This window comes from Morone saxatilis, unplaced genomic scaffold (genome assembly GCF_004916995.1).
Source record: "Morone saxatilis isolate NCDOM2014 unplaced genomic scaffold, NCSU_SB_2.0 Contig5, whole genome shotgun sequence".
NCBI lineage: Eukaryota > Metazoa > Chordata > Actinopteri > Moronidae > Morone > Morone saxatilis.
Window position 1 is genome coordinate 23,482,225 of NW_023340095.1, and position 16,528 is coordinate 23,498,752.

Sequence of the window (16,528 nt, forward strand, 5' to 3'; positions counted from 1 at the left end):
TTGGTTTTCACTGCCTCATTTGAACTAAGTTCCCTCCTGTTTGCTCTTCTCTTCCCACCTGTGTACTGTGGTTGAAAATACTAGAGAGACGGGCCAAGCAAAGTTCATGGTGATGCTTCTTGTGCCACCATGAAAATAGGGCACAGAAAAAACTAGGGATGCACCGATATGTCAGCTGAACATCAGTATGTCTCACATCTTGGATGAGAAGAGAAATAGACTGATCTGCAACTAGGCAGAGATGCTTATCTTTGTAGATTTCTTTGTTTACCTGGCACAAAAAGGAGAATAAACAACAAAAAACATTGGTATCGGCCCAGAATTTCTCAATCGGTGTATCCGTATAAATAACTATAAGGAAGACAATAGGCCTGTGATTGAGTTATTGAAAAAATACAAAGTTCATTTAATTTTCTAATACATTTATGCTTTTTATTGATTCTACACTATAATAATAAAGGTAGATAAAGCATACAGAATATTTTGGTTTTGTTGAGGCCAAACACTGAAAGTAGCAATGTTAAATGATTCCCACTTTGTTTGCAAAACCTTTCAATCTGTCTAGACCTGGTCAGAATGCTTGCAAACACCAAAAAACCCCCCTGAAAATTCAGTCCTTTTTGGGTTCCAACAATCACAACAAAACCAGGAACATGATGGGACTGCCCCAATCATTGATATGCATCTTTACAAAAACCTTATACGATAAACGTTGAATGTCTACATTATATGTTTTGTCTATAATCTGTAAATTACTAAGAAAGCCACATATTCCACTGAAACATACAACAGCATCCATGTTTATGTGTTTACAAATATTAGCTACTGATTTCTTTCTGGCCCACAGTTAATGCTAATCAAATTTTCAATATTTCAGAAATCTTTTTCACCATCTCAGGAGAAACCACAACAGAAACCCCAAAAAAGATCAAACACAATTACTGCCAGAGAAAGATAAGTGTGTGTGTGATTATTACAATTATATGTGTTAGCAAATATTAATAGCAGTGATAACTGATCCCAGGCTCTTCATTAGGACAAAGCCAACCAGGAATCATCTTGTTCGTTGGTCAGTCCAAATCTTTATGGAAACCTAAGAAGACCAAATCCAAGTAATGGTTAATTGTTAATCCCTACATAACACAGATGTGTCTTCTCCAAAACAGCAGGCAAATGAAAAATGGCTGGAATCAATTATTTTTGGTGATAAGTAGGGCTAGTTATTTCATGTTGATATTCATTTATATTTTCCTTTCTTTTATGGAAAAAGCGGTAATTCTGAAAGAGTCAGAACAACCAGCAGACTGAACACTTCATTTATTTCAACACAGTATAACACTACACAAATCACACTGTTTAACACGGAATAAATAACTTCACAAAAACAAATACTCGCTGACTTATTAATATATAATAATTCAGTCCCTACAAACTCACTCATCTCCTGCTTCACACCTCTCCTATCCCCGCTTGAACTCGCCATGTCTTCATCAACCCCTGGAGTTAAAGTCAGGGGCTGGTACAGGGGCCCGAGAAAAGCCCCTGTAAATCACCTGGCCATCGGTTTCACAGGCTTTTAGCCCTGCTTGCCCGGATTTGATTCTGGTGCTCATTCCGGACCTACTGCCCAGCATCTTTCCCCTCTGGCAGCCCAAAGCTTCAGTGCTGGTAATGTAGACAAACTCCCGTCATACGAGTCACCAGCCTCGGTAGAGTCAGCTAATAGGACCGCTAAGTAGCTAATGACAGTTAGTAGGCTACAGTTAGTACATGCAGCAGTGTACTGGTAGGTGACTTCCTGTGCTACAAGAGAGAACAGGTCTGTGTTGCAACAATCCCCTGAGTTTGATGTTATTTTTGTTTTTCTGCGACTATCCAATTAATGAAAAGCGATTTGACTGTTCTCACTGACTAACATAGTAGACTATTTGGGGGCAGCCCTAGTGATTGGGTATTTGGCTGATACGTTACCTACTCTTACCCTACTCTTTAAGCTAAATAAACCATTTAAAAATCCATTGGATGATGTTTTCCTAAGCCATTGATGATCTGGAAATCTGCACTGATGCCATTAATCAGCAGGAGAGTTGCACTTACCTAAGAAGTCCAGACCATGGTGATGAAGGCAGGGTTTTCATCCTCAGATTTTGACATGGCAGATCTGCGCCTTCTTTCAGCCTGGCTGCAGCTCTGAGAGGTGGTTGATGGACACACAAATTTAGTTTTAGGGTCAGATCAGCACAGGTTTTTGAGGCCCAACAGTGATCCATACCTGATGCTCAGTAAAAAAATCTTGCTTATATTCTTACTTGATTTAATGAATGCTACATATTGTGAGATCAGTCCATATTGACAAAAGTTGAAACATTTACATATGTGTAGGCAAGCTAAACGGCTTAAACGTTTTAGTTTTATTCATCCAGATAATTTCTATAAAATCCAGATCAGGCCTCTTTTGGAGACTGGCGTTTATTTGTTAAAACGTCTAGCCACACCAGGCTATAAAAGGAGGCCTGCGTCTATTTGGGACCCTGCCAAATAGAAACTGTTAATTTTTATGGTTAGTGAATATATTAGGGAAATGTGAATACCGGTGCACAGGTGTTATCCTGCCTGACACACAGCTCAACTCTGCAGTGCAGGTAGACGTCAGTAGTCTTGCCAGAGAACTGGAATGAGTTGAAAGCGAAGTAGTTGGACGTTCTCAGTCCATTGCCCTCCGCTTTCACCGTCTGGTCAGCAGGGTTAGGACAGCTGCTCAAAAACAGGAAAGCAGACATGACAGGCCAGCCACAACAAACACAGGTTTAATCACTATGAGCATCTCTGTGTGTCTTACCCATTGATGATGATGTTATATCTCAGGGTTCCATTTGGCGAAGGCTGATCAGTTGCCCAGCAAGAGTCAGTCACCAAAAGGACCAAGTTTTCATCCAGCCCGTCTGTCTTCAGCTCCACCCAGATTGTCTCATCCAATTGAATGTCGGTGCCTGGCTCGATAGCTTCCAAGCGCTCAGAGTCTGTGTAAGCCTTCATGGTCAGATTGTAATTCCATTCTCCAGAAGTAATCTGCTGGATCACAGCGCTGGAAAGCAAGAACATCTTCTTAAATATGCTAGGCTTCATTCGGCACACAGTGAAGCTCAGTCTACCTTCTCTTGGTAACAGAAAGGGGACAACTCTGGAACTACATACAGTACTGTTCCCCCACCACACACCTGTGTTTGAGTTTGATGGCCAAGTTACTGACATCAGGCTGACTGTAACAACAGGAGAAGTCCATATGCACTTTGGCGTTACGGTTGATAAAGCCAAACGTGGAGAAGTTCTGTGTCATGATGGTGTTCTTGTAGGTAATGTGGGTTTTGTTTACCTAAATGGTCACATGGGCAGGCACATTGTTACTGCACATTCAGGTTCACCTAACCTATTCATTTTTATATTCTAACTAACTGAAGGGAGTACCTACCATGACCACTGCACCGCAAGTGTTGCTGCTACTGTCGAAGGTGAACGTCACCATGTGGGTCAGGTTGTCCATTTCACCTTTGCAGGCCTGGTCATTGAGGTGTAAGACGGAGTAGTTGATGCTTTGTTCCTCCAAGAGACAATTAGCCAGACTTACCGAAGCAGACGTCTGCCCGCAGACCGTCGGCTCACCTGAAAACCCATTACAAAACATTATTTTAACTTAGCTTTTGTCCAAATGACTTCCAATTATTATTTATCTACAGATGCCACAGTTCGCCTTCCATATTCATAAATTGCCCTGAACATACAAACTCAAATACTGCCAGTAGGTAGGGTCATTAGCATTTTTGTGATTTTTGCGGCTATCATAGTTTCTGCTTCATGCTTGGAAAGGGACGGTGAAGCAAACGACTTGCAATCAGCAACTACACCGATAGAGGCTCCTTAATTCTACACACTGGTCCTTTAAAAGACTCTTTAAGAGTTTTGTGTATTTTAACATTGATCTCTTTTTAATGAATTAATTCTTATTATATGCATGAAAGAAGATTGGGAGGATTAATAACTCATAATTATAATTGTTTTGTCCCAAAGCTCCACATGTGGCCCAGTGAAGTTACGGTGCAAGTCAAATAAATACTTGTCTGTCAGCTATAGGCTGTAAATATGAGAAAATAAAAGCTAGTTTTTACAGTGGTTCAAATAGGTAATAAAAACATAACGATTTTCATTATTTTCAGGTGATTATACACTCACCCTAATGAGTATAATGGAAGAAGACAGCAATAACCAATGTAACTTTCAATTAAAGGATGTGAGGTCAGTGGAAATAGAAGTTGAAACAACTGTGATGTTCTTGTGTTATAGCTGACTCACCAAAAGTGCTCATTGATCTGTACTTGGAGGCAAAAATGGCCCGACAGAGGCAGCGAGGTTCCCCACCGTAATTCTTCTCACCACAGAACTCATGAGCACTGCAGAACCTGTCCTGACAGAAGGCCTGAGGGACAGCAGCTGCAAACACACAGACAGACAGACAGACAGACAGACGAATGAAGGAATACATTCCATTTAAAAAGGCATAAAGAAAAGCTGCTTTTGAGAAACAAATGGCTTCCTGATTGAATGATGATAAATAGGGCAATCTGAGAATAAGATGAATTTCACATAGGTGCTAATCAAATCCTGTTAGCACTCATTTGATCCGTCTTAAAATAGTAATATTATGCTACAGCATAGCCAGCACCTTTTATTTTGTGAATTTTTGTGTGTATTTTTTACACCACAAAGAATTTCTACAGACAAGTAAAAGTTCTGCAATCTAGAGAAATTAGCTATCCAACAAAGAAATCTTTAAAGCAAATATTTTTAAATTACCAAAATATAATTTACCCTTAAGCTAAATACAAAGATCTACAGATGGAAGGTGCTTTAAACAAGTTCTTATTATTCAGCACAATGTAGGAGTTGATATCAGGCCTATAAGGTCATCTTGAAACACAATCAAAGATATTGAAAGACATCCTCACGGCAGTTGGTGTTTGACCTCCAGTTCTCCACCGTAACATTGTTTTGCAGGCTGCAGGCCCTGGCGTAGGCCTCCAAGAACTGGCACTTGAGACCATCCACTGTAGGGTATTTGCACAAAGTGCGTGTGCAGGCAGTTATGAAGGGCTCTGGGTTGATGTTGCAAGCAGTGAAGGGAGGCTGCTTCAGGATATTACACCTGTGAAAATGTGACATGAAAGTTCAGTCATCAAGGACAGTAAGGCACATAGAATAAACAAGATATTGTGAGTTTAATTTCCACCACATAATAAATGTGATGAAGCACGCTACAGAGGTTAATGTTGCCTGTTTATAAATCAAAAGAGCGTTAAAATTTGTTTACCATTCAGTTGTAGTGTTGCAGTTGATTGTACCATCAGCAGTATCATTATACTGCATCTCACAGCTATGGGCAACAAAGAACAAAAAAATCTAAGACTGACCAACAAATTAATACTAAAAATACAGTATATTTGAAGTTGATTCATTCAAATGAGCATGAGTAATTAAGGTCTTACCCGCTGGCACTGTATTTAGAGACCTGCTCTTCACTAACAGACCTGTTGTAACTACCACATAAACCCTGCACGGATGCTGCACTTGGTCCTGGACAGTTTAGGGAGAGAACACAAAGAGCAGCGCAGTCAATGCTGGTATTCACTGATTTTAACAGGAGATAAGGCCTCCCAGTAGGGGGGAGCAGATCAGTACCTAAGTAATAATACTACAGATCTGGTTTTGAGCATTGATATTATCCATCTTAATCTCAATGAGACTGCTGATAAAGTTTAATTAAATAAATATATTTAATTCTGGACCTGTTATTACTTAAACCAAATTCAATGATATTGCCCAACCCTATGTGGTATTGATTTACATTTTTAAAAAACCTGAGCGGATTAATTGTGTGATTAACCCACACAATTGATTTGAATTATTTTAGGCTGATTAGAGTTTTCCCCGGACTGTGTGGGTGTGTAAAGACTCTGCTTGACAAACCTCTCGCTAACGCTCTTGTTACCTCTGTCTTATCTGTTTGGGGGCTGGACAAATTTGACACTACACCAATTCCTAGCATAGCTCTGCTCACCTTTAACCTGAGCAGAGGCCTAATCAGTTTGGGGATAGAAGGCCTTTACTGTCATTTTTTCTCATCTGTAAGGAGAAAGCTGCCATTGTCCAGGAAAACAATTCCAACTGCCATTACTCATGTGGAGGAATTCTCTATGTATGGGGAAGGGGAGAGGGATATATGACCCACAATTTTATTACAGCTTTTAGATCACCTTTAACTTTTGTGCACCTGTCATGTGGATTAATGTGGTGTAGCCATCAAAGAGGACAGAAACTGTGTGGTTGGAGGCTGATATTTTAGCAGTCACTCCTGTCTGGTCCTTTGAGAGCTCCACACCGTGGACCACCTGAGCTGTGGCGTTGAGATTCAACACGGTATCATTCAGCTACATCACAGCAAAGGAGCAAAGTGAAACACTTATTTAAACATCACAAATACACAAAAACCATGTTCTCAGCAGGGGCAGATAGCATCAAATGCATGTACAAAGCTGCCACTGTATTTTTGGCACAGACCATAGAGTGCTGTGGTCTGCCCTCTCGTGGCTGAATGGAAGTAATACGCTGCTTAGCTTCTGTAAATGGCCCTGTATTGTACTATAGTAGTTTTAAAACTACTACATGATGTGATAACGTGTGGGAGAAACTTGTTGGAAATAATATACAGTGGTAGGGGGCTCCACAAATTGGTAGCCTAGGGGCCCATGACCACCTTACTCAGCCCCTGCCTGTAGTGTACTGAATGTATCTAAAACATGTGGTCATTTCTGAAAGTAACTACATTATTTGACACACTAATACATTACCAGAGCTATTGTGGCAGCAGTTGACTTACCTGAACTCTGCCACCTTGTTCCAGGAAAATCTGAACACCTTCTGTGCCCAACTGCAGTATCACACGGTCCAAAAAACTAACATCTTTACGGCGTCTTTCCTGGAAAACCCCCAGCACCTGAAAGTCCGGGATCGACGAGGGCCTCATCAGAGTGTACCCACACCTGTCCGGGACAGAGTGGACTCTGCCAAGGAAATCAATGACTGTGGAGCTGGTCACAGTGCACATGGTGTTCAAAATGCAACTGAAGCAGACGGGGAGAGACAGGTACAAATAGAAAATAACACCATCAGTGTTTAGTAAAGACAAAAAAACTGGAAGCACTGAAGATAAAAGAATAATATATAGAAACTATAAACATTTTTATAGCAGAGTAAAAACACAGTTCAAAGCAACCAACAGGGGTTTAAGGCCCAGAGTTCCGAGCTCACAGGACCCTAACAGGATAACTGAAATGTCATTTTTTCCCAGATGTTCTCTGTACAATTTAATGTGAAAATTGCACTACCCATAAGCTTAGTTTGTAAAAGTATTTGGTTAAATATTGTGTTAGCAATCATGTAATCAACTCAACATACAGTACCAAGAAATAGGACCAAAAATCCTCATCAAGTTTTTCCTTTGTACCATGTCTTCAAATATTTACCTTCCATTTCCCTGGCAAAGCTCCATGGGGCCACAATCACTGACGGCAGTAGCAACTCCACTCACATCACAGGTTACAGTAGAGCAGATGTTTGGGTCCTTTACTGTCGTATTTGTCTTATAAACAAAACCTAGTTGTTGGAAAAAGTTTACAAGGATAGTTTAAACTGTAAGCCAATCAAATAACAGCAATTTAGAATCATCCCGTTTCGCTTTTGAGGCCTATAATTGTACTTTAGGAATCCCTGGATTTACTCACCTGAGAGTCTGCATCCACTCACGTCTGTTATGACACCCTTCTTTGTTTCATTAGTGTGGAATTTCTGTTTAAAAACTGTAAGGCCATTGACTTGTGAATCTGCCTCCTAGAAAGTGCCAAATAGACATAGTAACTGTCTAAGTTTATAACTGAGATAAAAGAATTAATATAGAAAGATTAAAACACAAACAAGACTCTGGGAAACTACCACTGTTGGGTAATAACGTAATCAGATAGTAACTACACATATATGTATATATATATATATATATATATATATATACGTTGAGGTCCTTAATTGGGACGTAGCTCTTGATTTGCCTCACTATCCACCAACTCACATCACACTCTCAAAATAAATGTAACAGACCATCCATATTTCTCTAAATATTACTTACAACATCAACATTGGTGTACCCAGAATATGTCTTGATCGCCAGAATTGCTTGTGTCCCAAAGTTCCCAAGTTCAACTTGTTCAATCTGACAACAGGAAATGGAGAGGACAGGGAGACTATTAAGCTTTTAGAACAGGCTATGATCTAAAATATCCCTTCTTATTACGTATTATGTATTATTTCATTAAAAAAAAACAATAAAAACAACTGACAGTAAATGAAAACAATCCACAGAAATGAAATTGAAAAACACTCACTTGAGATTGTTGACTGTCTTTTAAAGGTATTATGTTCACACATTTCCCAGCATTCTTAATGTCTGGCAGAAGCTTATGAATCCCGGAGCCAGTGGGTATTTTTTTTGTCAGAACTGCCAGGTCACCTCTGTCAGCTGTCCCCCCAGACATCAAAATGCAGTCATTTTTGACCCCAGGCTTGTATAAGCCATTGAAGCAAACTGCAAATATGTTAGCATTGAAGGCCACCTGTTCAAAAATCACAGAGATAAAACCAGTAAATCATTGTAAGAAGAATAGTTTAATCTTGAAGACTTCCGAGAAGAGGACCCGTTCCCTCTATAGATAAAAACATCTCATTCTAAGGTAACGACACAAAAGAAATCTTATTCTCAGGTGATTATACACTAATGAAAACATACCTATGAATATCGTATCCCATTTCTGACAATAGATCCTCCTAAATGTTACACACTGGACCTTTAATGATGTCATTGTATGTTAATTTCAATAATTATTTTTATTTAGTTTTTCTCTCATTTTGGAGCCACGTCTTTGTCTCTGCATGTACCATGTGAGAGCTGGAGCCATATCAACCTTACAGGTGATACATTTTTCATAGAGGAGAAAATCCAAATTTGGTCATGAGTTGTTCTAAAGGAGAACAGTCTGGCTTCTTGCCATCCAACAACTACGTGCAACACACGTACAACAAGAAATTCTTGCTTTACACCGTTTTCTATAGTCATCCATCACGGTGTATACAATATACATCGATCAGCCATAACATTATGACCTCCTGGGCACCCTGGTGGTCATAATGCATGTCATCTAGCCATCACAACTTCTGACACATACTGAAAGAGATACATATTGGTCACATTTTGTGACTCATGACTCATTGGCAAGACTAAACTAGCACCATGTTCAAGTCAGTGCAAAAGTACTGAATTGTGTTATTTATGCAATTGAAAAGACCAAATACAGAGTTTATGGCTTGCAGCAGTACCACACGCATCTAAACATCAAAGGCCCTTTAACTAGCTTTACATTGGATGCATGGAGACAAAAATTAGCTAGTGTGTCAGAGAATTTTGTTCACTTAACTGGTTTAAACTTGAGAACATCAGTCAGTAGGTGTAGACCAGCATATATCTTAAAAATTAGAGTTTATATTACTCACATAAACTTTGTCATATTTCTGGCCATAATAGGTGATTGGGCACGAGGTGATGTTCATCTCCCCAGAACTGGTAAATGTCTGGTTTGTTGCATCAGTACCTAAAGATATGGAGACACATGCTTTGTGCACAAAATATGTGTTCTTACACCAATAAACAAAGAGTGACACCTAGATCACACAAATGCATTTCATGCTGAAAATTAGGAGAGAGGATTGATAACACTCGATATGTCTAAATATGTAGCTGGAGTCAGCAGCTGGTTAGCTTAGCTTAGCATAAAGACTGGAAACAGGGGGAAACAGTTAGCCTGGCTCCAACATTCAATTTTGGTAACAAAATCTGCTTACAACACATGATAGTGTGTTTGTTCAATCCGTACAAAAAATGAATTGTTAAAAGAACCAATCGGAATTTTACATTTTATGTGCCATACTATTTTATATCGTAAGGACACAATAACTTCCTGGAGCCTATACTGGTTGTATGCAGTGGGAGTAAGTTCAACATACGAGTAAGTATGACTGCGTTTGAGTTGTGAAGCCTTCTTACCTGTTGGCAGGATAAGTGCAGCCAGGAGTAGTACGAAGCAGAACATGCTGGCAGTTGGTTGACAGGGACCTGAAATGCAGGTGGAGTAGGTATAATTTACAGTTTTTCCAATCAGAAAATGGGTTTCTGGGAGTCAGGGGCAGTTCTAGAGAAATATTCATTGGGTGGCAGAAATATTTGTTAATTTAACAATCAGATATATCAATATTTGCTTGGTAAAACAACCAAATGAAGATATTTAAAAAAAATAAAATCACAGTTTTGTGTCACACATTCGTAAATTGTTGAATAGAAATATCTAAAGGTGGCATTAGAAATTAATACCTTGTTTTTTATCCAAACCAAATGTATGCCTTTTTTCATTGAACTTAAGCCTGAACTTAGTATAAAATGTACCTATTAAATACATTTTATTTATTTATAATTTATTTTTTAACATTTGAAAATTAATATGTTCACTTTGACAGCATTTGACACCACATTGAGGTGGACAGGTATTCTTTTAGGGGGGGCAGCAGCCACCCAATGCCACCCCTCTACTTTGGCCCCTGCTGTGAGTGGCCTTGAGACAGCAAGGGCAAAGTAGGAAAAAGAGCAAAACTACAAACAAATCTAAACTCTAAAAAGTGTATTTCAGCAGTAGTTGAAGTAGCGTAAAGTTCTGAGTTAGTTTCATTCAGATTTCTGCTTAGGCAATCTACATTTGTGGAGTATATCAACTTGGAATTACATGTTGTTCCCTCAGCACACATGTAACCTGCTATTCTCATTTGGTCGTCATGACTTCTCCGCCTTCTCCAGAACTTCCTACCTGCACTTGAGTCGCCAATTTCTCGGCTCTGACAACTTGGGAAGAAGATAGATACTGAATTACCACTGTCTCCATCGTTTTTGAAGGTAAGTCAGAGGTAAAACGAATCATTTGAAATGTTAAATTGTCCAACTGTGTTGTTAAATTTGTTAAAAGTAGAGTCGGATAGAATCCGCCGCTAACATCCGCTAGCATCCAGGACAGCTAGTGGGGCTAGCAACTCACCCACTCTGCTGCATAGAGCTTCACCTGATAGTAATTTGCAGCGGGACTCTCTTGGTTTAATATCGTAACGTTAGCTTACAGTTGTGTATTCATGCAGTGTGTTAGTGTTGGCTTCGTGTGAGCTATTCATTAGCCTTAGCCCATTATCGCAACAAGCTGTGTCGCGGTTCTCTTCAGACTACTTAGGGCGCACGCATTTATATTCGAGTGTTGGTTCACGTGCCTGTCGGCGCGCACAGTTCATGCGGTCACGGCTATGGGTGATGTGGGAGGTAATGTTAATTATGCTTAAACTGTGGTGCTTCCGGGAAGCGTGAATTTGCTTCCACCTGCGTTGTTTTCAATGTAGTTGACGTTAAGAGGGAGAGGAGAGAGGGTGCAGACAGCGCTCGTACACGCACGGATCGGCTGTGGGAAAGGAAATAGATGGTGTGCGGTGCCTTGGTGGCAGGGCTGCCTTCCTATTTACGCTAGATATTATTGAGGCAGTGGTGATAAATGTTTGCTGTGTGAAGAGTTTCCCAAGTGTTGTTGTGCCAATGTGTTAATAAGCACCTGTGTTAGTTTGTGTCTGCTGCTGCAGACTGCTGTCTTCCCTGTCCTACATCAGTTACCAGGTGTGAAACCCCACTGCACACGTCTCTTGCATGTCGCGTACACACTGCGATTTTGGTCCGTCCTGCACGCGACTTCAGACTCCACCGGGAGCGTTTCAGAAGCGAGCGTTTAGCCCGCCAGACTTTGTTTACTTGCTCAGATTTGGCCATTTTCCCGGTGTATGTTCTTCTAAACATGCTTCTACATGTGTAAATATGCTACGTAGTTAATTAGTTAATTATTTCGCATTTGTCTGTTTTTACGACCGGCAGTTTGCACGGGGTATTTTATTTTGAAAATCCACCGGATTCTCTTTGCTTTTTCTGTGCCTGGCTTCCGCCCGCTCGAGGTGCTCTGTGTAAATTGATGCGTGCTGCTCATACACAAATCAAATTTAACACTGGAATGAAAATGTCCTTTTCTTTAATATTAATTAATTCCTAGTTTTCTTATATTTTTTTTCATGACTGGCGGTGGTTACTTCAGGCCAGGACACAACTCATTTGGACTACCAAAGGTAAGTTGCAACCTAGACTAGAATAGAGTGCTAGAGCCAGCTGAAATGTGCTGTATGTAACTTAGAGGATGGTGTGTTGAAGTGAAAAAGATATTAACATAATTTCAACTGTTACAGTAAATGTGAAATGCAGGTGATTGTTTACAGGCCTTTTTAAACTTGAGCTGTAACAACAATTTTTATTGTACAGGCTAATAGTTTGCAGGACCTCCAGGCCCCAGCTTCGCTCTTCACCAAGCAGTGACCTCAGGCCCAGCCTTCGCTCCTACACCAGCCAAACCCTGCCAACGGTCACCTGGCATACGATGCTCCCAACACCAGGGAAGCTAACCGGACTTTGCCCCAACCCTTTACTCAGAACCCCTGCCCTAACCCTAACCCCACCCCCTGGAACTCTACACAGACTTCCAGAACCTTTGCCCACCAGCCGAACCTGCGACCACTCTTAAGCACTACGCGCTACAAATATTAGCTGTCTCCTCCACAGTAGTCGTGCCTTGTAGTATAGTTAACACTTGTACTCTTGGCTTCATTGTCATTGTCATTTAACTTTTATTTTTTCTTCCAGACATATTTCATTCCATGTGTGTAGGAAAGGTTGCATTTCAGTTTTGATGTGTTTAATTATACAACAAACTGTTGTGACAGTGTCTAACAGTGTGATTTAAAATTCATATTTTTCCATCGCCATTGGTTAGCTACACTGTTCAATGCATAATATTCATTGGCTATAGCTGGTTAAAGTTTCTGTATACTCTTGGCACTTAGCACTTAGGGATAGCACTGTATGTGTTGAGATTGTTAGGCATATTTGTGTTAATACTTTGTTGCACTATTTTGCACTTTTCTGACAAAATAACTTTGTGGTCCTACTAACAGTTACTTGTGCATATGTGATTCAAAAGACAAATGTGTAATGTGTTGGTCATTACATTTATACAATAAAGTATCCAAAAAAAACCATCCGATTTTGAGTTTTTTTTATATTTTCAGCCAACTTAAAATTGTAATTTTAGTTATATTAAATAAACAAAAATTTCATTTTAATGTTACTACAAAAAGTAATTTACACTAAACCATAGTATTAGGTTAGAAAAGAGCAATATTTTACTTTTGGGTTATGCAAATTATTGAGTTGGAAAAACTGAAAACTTTAAGTTGACTTGCCTTAATATTAAGTTGGATTAATGCAAAATGTTGATTTGAGAATAATTGAATTATTAAGTACATGTGACTTAAATCAATTGTGTTAATCTAACTTATTAACTTAATTTTAAAGAACTTCAAGAAATCATTTAGGTGTTACCAATTGAAACAATTTGTTGGTTCAACAATTTTCTTTTTTCAGTGTATGTCATCATCTTTTTGTCCCTGGGGTCTGATGAGAGGTCGTACTCTTTTTATTAAACCTTTAAGAAAATTTTGCGTCTGCATTTCAAAATTCAACTGCTTAATTTTGTATGTGCCAGCCTTAACTCTATTTAATTAACTATTGTAATGCTAACAAAGATAAAATATTTTAGTCTAGAGTACTTTATTACCCCAGGGGATAAGACACTTGTTTTGATAGTAAAGGTTGCTGAGCCCTGGACTAAGAGATAGACAAACCAACTGACATTAACATCTCTATGGAGCCACATCAGCACCTAAATATATAGTTTCTGTTTAAAGAAATAAACAGCGAGCTGTCCATTTTGTATAAAACAACGTTCAGCAGACATGGACCTTTAATGAGCCTTTCCTTGTACATTAATTATTAATGTTAGGTGGGAGCAGATTAAATGTGCTGATGTTCCCCACACTTGCCTACACCTCACTCATTTCAGACCATATGTCTCAAATGAAGAAATCAGCTCCTGTAAACTGTCAGCACTAGTAGGGAATTTATTTAACAGCTATGTCTTTGATGACCGAATTGTCATCTGCAAAAGATCATAGATGCAAAGATCATTTCTTCTGCAGGAATACTAATAATAATGCGGCAAACATATTCATGCATGTTTATTTTCCTAGTGAAGTAAGAATATTTCTAACCAAAAAAGAACCCCAACATTTTATTTTCAGAATAATTAAAAAATGTTTGCAGGTTTTCTTACCCTCTGGACAAATTGTAGGACACCAGGGACGCCAAGCAGCTCTGTGTCTGAGAAGTATCACTGGATGCTTTTGCACTGATTTGCCTCTCTGAGTGGAGGACCAGCACTTTCTTTGTCTCCGTCTATATATACTGTATGTGTACAATCTTGTTTACTCTCCAACAGACATTCTCACATATTCTTTTGACCTTTTGTCTTCCCAAACTGGCTTCGGTCATGGAAAATTCCTGTTTCCAAACACACTGTAATTAACTGACAGCTACTGATGCATAATGTGATAACAGCTTGACAAGTCTGGGTGTCAAACTTATCAATGCCTGATTACCGTCATTATAAAATACTGCACATTTTGAAGGAAACAGCTACTTTATGAGCTGACTTATTTGGCCTGTGTTAAAATCTATTATTTATTTATTATTTTTTGCAATTTAAAAAAAAAAAGAAACAGCTCAAAAGGGGCTTATATTTAATACAAATCTTATAACATATAATACAACATAGATAATAGTATTGACATGGCCATTATTAAAAAAAACATTAATTAGTAATCGTTAGATACAGTTTGGGTTCAGGGTCGGATTAGTCAGCATTTCTTTGGTTCTGAATAGAAAGTCTGTGTTGTATCTGTATTTAGTTTTCAAATAAACATTCCGTGTGAACGCTCTACTGCATAGACATGTGGTCTGTAAAAGAAAAAAAGCCAAAGACAAAAGAAAAATATCCTAAAGCTCAAATGTTCAGTTTGAAACAGGAGATCTGGTCTGGAATGCAACTGGGCAAGGAAGAGTTTGACAGTTCTGTTATGAATTTTACCTCCAGGGAAGAACTCTGACACATGCAAAGTCTAGGTGTGTCACAAACTCAGCACCAAAACATACGTACTGCTTTAGAGAATTACATCAACATCTTACACAAGCTCCCTTAAACGCAAACACACATGAACTCCAAATTCCAGTAAGATGCACCAACAGCACACTGAAAAAATGAAAAACTTAATATTAACAATTACATCCAAGCATAGTTTTTACTTTAGATTAAACCAATTAAAACACTCTAATTTGTTACAGGCAATTTTATCAACTTTCATCAAGTTAAATTTCTGATTCAAACAAAATAAAATGACACGTGCATTGGGGTCTGAGCCCATTTTGGCCATTTTTGAATACTTTTGATTTTGCCTTTACATAACACATAAAAAAATGTTTGCCATACCCATGCTTGGTATCTTTTTTTTCAGCACAACTTCGTCTATCTGATCTGATCATTATTTTTTATTTATTGGTCGCACATGCACAAGAGTGCGACTAATAATTTTTCCCTAATTCTCTTCTAGCGTCGCCACTGGTGCACCCTGACCTCCGGGCCAGACAACCATACAACTTCAGCTCTTCGCAAGCGCTCATCCGTCTTTGTGTTGCTCTGTGACCGAACCTCACACACTACGTTAGGACTCATCATCAGTGTTCCTCACCAACAAGGCGGCGCCTTAACGAGACAGAGCTCGAGCCGGCCGTCCGCTTGCCTCCCCTGATTGGTTCACCAAGCATTGCTGAAACCAATTTCCCTGGCATCTTTCTTTTGACTATACACTAACGCCGACCTTGTGATTCAAATAAAACAAGCATGTTCCTCACACCGTAATTCCTTGCTTTAAAAACTGCATTCACATTGATATGAGAGTAATGATAGAGATGAAAAGGTGACCTTATGGCGTTACCAAGGCGACCAATTGGAAAAATTTGGGTCACCTAAACTTCTTGGTCTCTGTGACTAAAAAAAAAGTAGGCGACCAGTGCAGACCAACTGCAAAAAGTGTAGTCTGGAAGCCTGGAGCAACTTCAAGACCAGAAAGTGCTTGTCAATCCAATGGCCAAAAACACAATTGTTAAATTAACTCTCCCAAATCTTCCAAACATGTCCACATGATTTGAGTGTTAAGAAAAAAAACCCTGGAGCATACCATTTCTTTAATGGACATTTCATAGGTCTTCACTCGTTTTAATGTGGTATTCAAATAGAGGTCTAGAACAAAAACCCAATGTGTATTATACGAGTTCTATGACTAAGAAAACGTGACAGTGATG

The 16,528-nt window shown here is 39.1% G+C and overlaps 1 protein-coding gene across 1 annotated transcript; it reads right to left on the reverse strand.

Annotated features, from left to right (window-relative positions):
* Nucleotides 1-2,097: 2,097 nt before the first annotated feature.
* Nucleotides 2,098-10,244, reverse strand: LOC118338645 (alpha-tectorin-like). The gene is made up of 16 exons (XM_035675925.1): nt 10,199-10,244; nt 9,649-9,746; nt 8,231-8,314; nt 7,833-7,938; nt 7,575-7,704; nt 6,929-7,172; nt 6,323-6,479; nt 5,538-5,625; nt 5,363-5,425; nt 4,993-5,197; nt 4,348-4,471; nt 3,470-3,660; nt 3,219-3,373; nt 2,840-3,085; nt 2,592-2,754; nt 2,098-2,190 (listed from the first exon to the last, which is right to left on the reverse strand). Exons 1-16 carry the CDS (start codon nt 10,242-10,244, stop codon nt 2,098-2,100), a joined length of 2,193 nt encoding a protein of 730 aa, XP_035531818.1.
* Between the last annotated feature and the right edge of the window lie 6,284 nt (nt 10,245-16,528).